This window comes from Dromaius novaehollandiae, chromosome 11, assembly GCF_036370855.1.
Source record: "Dromaius novaehollandiae isolate bDroNov1 chromosome 11, bDroNov1.hap1, whole genome shotgun sequence".
In the NCBI taxonomy this organism is placed as follows: Eukaryota; Metazoa; Chordata; class Aves; order Casuariiformes; family Dromaiidae; genus Dromaius; species Dromaius novaehollandiae.
Window position 1 is genome coordinate 24,209,718 of NC_088108.1, and position 6,482 is coordinate 24,216,199.

The 6,482-nt window shown below is 49.4% G+C and overlaps 1 protein-coding gene across 1 annotated transcript; it reads left to right on the forward strand.

Annotated features, from left to right (window-relative positions):
• The first annotated feature begins 1,033 nt into the window (after window positions 1-1,033).
• TMEM35A (transmembrane protein 35A) lies at window positions 1,034-5,444 on the forward strand. The gene is made up of 2 exons (XM_026111058.2): window positions 1,034-1,430; window positions 3,844-5,444. Exons 1-2 carry the CDS (start codon window positions 1,311-1,313, stop codon window positions 4,228-4,230), a joined length of 507 nt encoding a protein of 168 aa, XP_025966843.1. The 5' UTR covers window positions 1,034-1,310; the 3' UTR covers window positions 4,231-5,444.
• The last annotated feature ends 1,038 nt before the right edge of the window (window positions 5,445-6,482 follow it).

Genomic DNA, 6,482 nt, shown 5'->3' on the forward strand with positions numbered 1-6,482 from the left:
TTTTATTGCTAGTTCTCACCAGCTCTTCAAAAGATGAAGCTGCTACAGACTGCAGGTAGGTCCGGGTGAGCAAAGATTTCCCTTTTGTTTTGTGAACTTTGTGTTGTTTCAAGGGCTCCATTTTTATTTATTTATTCATTTTTTTGTGACACTTACGTTGTATTGAAGTTACCTTCTGGATTAATCCTGGTCATCTATGCCAGAACAGTAGTGAAAATACACATAGGCAACTGAGCCATTGAATTTGACTCTTTTGACTCAGGAAGAGGATTTCCCTAACTGATTTAGGTGAATAAAGGGTTAAGAAACTACCTAAGGATGCAGGGACAGCAGCCTGGCCTAAGGGCTACAGTTCCAGGCATTTTTCACAGGCTAAGAAATGCTAATCTTGGAAAAAACAATGACTGCCACCAGTCAGTTCTCAGACTGCGTAAGCTTAAAACCTACGGGGTCGGCTGCAACAGGCAGATGCTAGACCAGAAAGGGAGGTAAGGGGGGGGATTCCTCACTCGTCTCTTCTGCTACCCCATAAGATGTTTGCACATTTTTACAGCCTCTTGTCTGCAGTTCACAGCGAGGGATGCGGTTTTCCAGCAGTGCTGTTTGTGTAGTTATATCCTGGCTTCTTGCTGTGAGATGATGACTTTAAATCAGAAGGTGAGGAAATTGTTCCCCTAATCTCTGGAGACCAAACACAGGGGACAAGCGACGGAGCTCGGCTGCAGCGTGCAGGGGCACGGCAGCTTGGCTGGCCCCTTTTGGACATCAGGGTCTGGGACCAGCACAGGGACAAGACATCTCTTTTACTCCTCTGGGGCAAATGTATTAAGCGATACATGGTTTCCTGTGCATTAGCTATGGAGTATCTGAAAAACCTGCGTGTGTGTACCCAGGCTGTGTACTAGGGATCTCCAGACCCCTTCCTCCGTAGCAGGTTGCTCCAGTGCCCTCTGCTAAAATGTCCTCGTTTTCCCACTAGCGAGCAACCGTGCTGGGCGTTCGGCTGCCTTCCCGCATCCCTAGGATTGGCTCTGCTTCGGCTTTGTGTGTGTAATCCGCGGAGCGTGCGAGGAAGCAGAGGACTGTCCAAGCGTGACAGTGGTGGGCGCTCCCGGAGCTCGGCATCGCTGCGGGGCATTAGGACCCGGAGGCTGCTGAGCGGAGGAGGCCGAATCCCTCTCCTGCTGTCATCCTCCGCTCCCGCAGCCTTCTTCCCCATCTCCTTCGATGGTGACGGACCACACGGAGCACCTCCCGCCCGGGCGGCCAGCCGCAGCGAGGCCTCGCTAGCGCCGCGTCCCCGCGCGCCCATGGCGTCCCCCCGCACCATCACCATCGTCGCCCTCTCGGTGGCCCTGGGGCTCTTCTTCGTTTTCATGGGGACCATCAAACTGACCCCGCGGCTCAGCAGAGATGCCTACAACGAGATGGTGAGTACGTGCGGCGACCCTCGGCCCCGCGGCGGGAGCAGCCGGGCAGCAGCGGCGGCTGCGGGGGAGATGGAGCCGGCGACGGAGCCGGAGCGAAGCCTCTCCGCCTCTGTATCTGGCGGAGCCGGAGGGAAGCAAATGATACGCAGCGCGGAGGACACCCGCGGGCCTCTGCTTGGAGGAACCTGCCCTGCATCAGGACGGGTGGGGAGGCGAGCAGATGGGGTACGAAGGCACGCCGATGCCTGCAAAAACACAGGGAAACGAAGGTTTCCAAAGCAAAATCTGAGGGGGGGCATAGCAGGGAGGTACGGTCGATCCTGGGGGTCCTGAGGGATACCTCCCCCCCGGAAAAGGAGAAGCAAAGGAGATAACCTGCCTGCTTTGGAAGCCACGTAATCATGCTCAAAATGATCCATGCTTTAAAGCACGGATAATGGCAAAGACTGTCCCTGCCTCGCCGCACTTGTGCAGGGATTAATTTGTGACCGTGGAATGCTTTGAGATCCTTAGCTAGAGGAAGAAGACATTATTAATAGTTGCATTATTGTTATTATTTATTGTTATTCCCTGCAGCCTGAGATTGCAGCCTCTCCTCCTCCCCCTGCAAACAGGAAAGGGGTGAGGAGAGGAAGGAGAAGCCGCTCTGGGCATTTTTCAGCTGGTTTGCAAGTTTTCCTTCCCCTCTGCCCGGGGCCAGACCTGCCGCAGCGCTTGGCCTGCTGCGAGCTGCCGGCAGCCCGAGGGACCAGCCTCTGCACTCGCCTCCCCGTCTCCGTTTGCTGCCCCCCTGCTCCTCCGTCCCCCATTTTTGTTACGTTTATTGCAACGGCTGAAAGGTGCTGGTATTATTTTGGGGCCCTAAGAAGCAGTGCTGGAAGTTTCCAGCACCTTCTGCTCGCTCCCGGCTGGGCACCTGCCCGGCTGCTTTTCCCAAGCTCTCGAATAACATGGGCACCGCGGCGGGGGCATCGCCGGGCGGCAAGAGGGGACGGCAAAGCGTCTAGAAAACAAAGCTCTTAAGCTGCTGCTGCATAAAAATAAGGAAAAAAGCACCGAAACTTGGCAAGCATTGCTCTCTGTCACCTACTCGCACCACCAAGTTTGCAGTTGATTTCATTCAGCAGAAAAAATGCGCATTAGTTTGTGTACTAAAATATTGAAAACATCGGAGTGCTTTAGGGCATGCTACTACTAAGCTTCATTTTAAGCTGTATTTTTCACAAGAGGTTAAAACAACTGGTGCTTTGAGGAGAGGTTTTGCTCGCTGAAGGTTTAAAGCGCATTCTTAAAATACATGTACTCAGAGTAGAAGTGTCATGGGATCTTCAGTTATTTAGTAACAAGAATGCTGAATGTTTTTTTAGCTGTAGGTGAAGCATTTGGTCAGCTTCTCTAAGGAGGAAGCAGCAAAGTTCATAAAGAAGTGAGGAAGCTGTGTGTGCCTGTAATGCACGTTTCCACACTTATATGGAGGCAGACCCACGCTCCAATCGGTGTGCGTGAGATCTGCACAGCCGTGTACCTGGGATCAGGGCTGCCATTTCTCTCCCTGATTAGGCAGCAGAGAGCACAACAGCAGGAATATCTGCAGCAATAGTATATTCAAGTGTGAATGGAAATAATATCAGACACTGCAAGTAAGCAGGAGCACTGTTAAAAAACAAGAAAGAAAAGCAAAGACTTGGCTGAAGAAAAAAGGTCTCCAGTAATTAACGTTCAAATGCAACAGCTTGAATGTACGTAAGGAGAGGGGTTGTTTTTCCCTGTAAGAATGAGGTGTCTGTTTAAGGAGGTTGTCTTGTAACTATACTGCTTCTAAATCCAGCAGAGACCAGACAGTGAGGATGGAAAAGTCAGCTTGCTTTTATCAGAGGAAAGAAGAGATTGCAAAGCTGTGTAAGAAGAGGAGTAGGCTTGGTGAATCCCAGCTTTGATGTACAGGGATATTCCAGGCTGCTTTGAGGTGGGAAGGGACTCCTGGTTTTGCCTTGTCCTTTGGCTTTGCAGGGACTGGTTGCATTATTTAATTGTAAAGGGCATGCTACTTTTGGAGAGAGGTATTTTTTAACAACCTGGTTCTGCATTGTTAATTTTAGCAATGGTCACGTCAGACTTCAGGAAAAGGTACCTAGCTCAGGAGATAGGTGCTACCCTGGAGAGCTGTTTTCCAGCTAGGAGACAGTGTATAAAGCTAGGAGATGCCTCCAGCCAGGAGACAACCTATTCCCCCATAAAGGGGGAATTGCAGGCCGATGGTGTGAATATCTTTGCAACAGAAGCTTTAAGGGGCCAGAGGGGTCTGTGGTGACTGAAGCAATCTTTACATCGTATTGCAGATCAGTCTGTTTCACTGAAAGCCTTTTTACCTGCTCGCATTACGGTGCTCTACACTATTGCTGTTTGATTCCAGAAACGAGCCTACAAAAGCTACGTGCGGGCCCTTCCCATGCTGAAGAAGATCGGAGTCAGCTCCATCCTTCTCCGCAAGAGCATCGGTGCCCTGGAAGTGGCATGTGGCATTGTCATGACTCTGGTGCCTGGTCGCCCCAAGGACGTGGCCAACTTTCTCCTCCTCCTCCTCGTGCTGGCTGTGCTCTTCTTCCACCAGCTAGTGGGGGATCCTCTCAAGCGTTACGCCCATGCCCTCGTCTTTGGGATCCTGCTCACTTGCCGCCTGCTGATCGCCCGCCAGCCTGAGGAGCAGCCGCCGGAGAAGAGGATCCTCTCGGTGAACGGGGACGAGCAGCCGCCTGTCCACGAGGCAGCTCCTGAGACAGGCAAAATGAAGGTATCCTAGTTGAGTGCATTTGAGGAATACGGACCCATGAGGCAGCTCTCTCCTAAAGCACCCAGAAAATTTGTTTTTTATTTACCTATTTATATTTTTTGGCTGTCTAAATAAAGTTGCACTTGGGGTCTGAGAGACGCAAGGTACGTCTACACTGTAGTTGTGCTTTTGCTGCTGCCTTGTAAGGCAGAAAAATACAAGCTGGCTTTAAACTAGGTAGCTTGGAGGCTGTGAGCAGCCTGGCTGGAGGAGCACTGGCCTCAATAGGAGCTGCAAAACCAGTCTGAGAGCATGGGCAAATAAATATCTGGGCAGTTAGCCCATGCTAACTCAGTGCTGTTAGAGGGGAGCAGTTAGTCCCTGAGCTGGCAGTTTAAACCTAGCTTGAATACGTCTCTGCTACATTGCAACCTTGGCAGCAACTGCTGTGTAGAACATAACCAGAGTGTCTAGGGCACGCATCTCTGCGCTGGCTTGTGCAACCCACCTCGTAGAGCTATCTGATCTGCAAACGTACATGTTTTCTTTTACATAGTCAGGGGGAAAGGACCTTACTGAGCATAAACAGTAGTATTTGTGTTTGAGGGAAGGATCTTTAGTCTCTGCTGCCTCTGTGACCAGTCCTGTGTGCAGACTGGTTCTCCAGGGAAAACAGGTGATGCCACTATTTGCCTCTTCCTGGATTTCCACACTTTGTAGAGGTTCTAAAACTGGGGCAATGCCCTGCCAACAGTAACTGTTTTTCCCTGCTTCACATGAGCCACTGGTACCCCTTCATCCTCTCAGCAGACAGCAAGGCTCCCTGCCGAGGGGACGGGGAGAACTGCCCAAAGAACTGTTTTTACCCAGTAATAAACCCCAAAGTTCCAAAATGTGTGCCTGCTGCTGGCAAAAGCATCATGCTCCCGATTTCCTTGGGGGGGGGGGGGGGGGGGAATCCCCTTTTACACTACTGCAACTTTATAGAAATGTTGGTTACTGCTAATAGGTAAGGGTCTGAACCTGCCTAGGTACCTCATTGTGCATCCCACATACAGCTCGAGCGAGCTGGGGGGAGTCCTGTCACAAGAGCCTGAATCCCTGTGTGTTGTATCCGAAATCTTATGGAGTGTCATGAGAAGTGTGTTTGAAGTTGTTTATTTTCTCGATGTTTGTCTGTTTTCAGTTTTTCCTTATTTTCTTAATTATTCATGAAAATAAACTTTTTGAAATTTGGAGGAAAATGTCTCCACAGTAGCGAAATTTTTTGAGAGATGCATATGAAAACAGTTTTCATGGGCTCAAAACCTGCATCTAAAACAGGCAGAATTGTGTTAGGGGAAATCCACCGAGAAAGACAAGGCAATGCAGGATGGAAATCATCTGAACATTACTGGACTGTGCCTTAACTACAGGCATGTAAGAGAAATGTTTGAACACTTCCATGAAATGTCCCTCATAAATTTCTGCTTCAGTACAATGTGTCAATGAAAAAAGACCTAACCTCCCGATAAAATGTTGACATTATATTTCTATAAAATTGACAGATGTTCACATGCAGCATATCCAGTTCTGATCCTCTAGTTTTCCTCTTATGCAAGGCTGCTGCTGAGACACAAAGATGCCCAAATAGGCTGCAAAATCCTCCTCTTGGAGCCCCAAACATCGGATGTGCACCCCAGACAGAGAAACTTCAAGAAGCCGCCTTTTTAGTCAATCTCTTGTCTTTACAGACTACCTCAAGGTCACCCCAAATCCATATATGCTTTCCTATGCTTCCTGAAAGACTAGGCTGAAGTTAATAGTCACTTCTTCATTCAAAAACAGATTAAAAATATCACCAGCTCAAAAACCCATCAGGGTGTACACTCCTACACAAAGTACTCACGGGTGTATCGCTGCAACCTTCTGGCCAGCTACCACTCAAGCGCACCTTATCCCTAACTCAGTGACCTTTTGGGAAAAAATGCTTGTGTTTGTCTTCTGCAACACTCTCCACTAACACCTGTATGGCTGCCGCAGTAATAAAATAAATGTGAAATATGCAGTGTAGCAAATCTTATTCCTGCAAACACCTTGTTAGCCAGAGGCAGCCTGGAAGCACTTTGGACTGTAAGTGAATTCTGAAAAAATTCTCCTCCTCCATGACAGAGTGAAATTATGGATCTGCAGCAGCAGCTGCTCGTTATTAGGGAGGAAGACACGGCTCTGGGAGCTCGGTAACCAGACCTCTGTATTTATCTATATTGGATTGACCTCTGTCGCTGCCCCCAGCATCAGGA

Bases quoted from the DNA above. Each gene is read 5' to 3' on its own strand.
- TMEM35A (XM_026111058.2), top strand. From the start codon at position 1,311: ATGGCGTCCCCCCGCACCATCACCATCGTCGCCCTCTCGGTGGCCCTG. The intron at 1,431-3,843 runs GTGAGTACGTGC...GTTTGATTCCAG, and splicing joins GAGATGCCTACAACGAGATG to AAACGAGCCTACAAAAGCTA.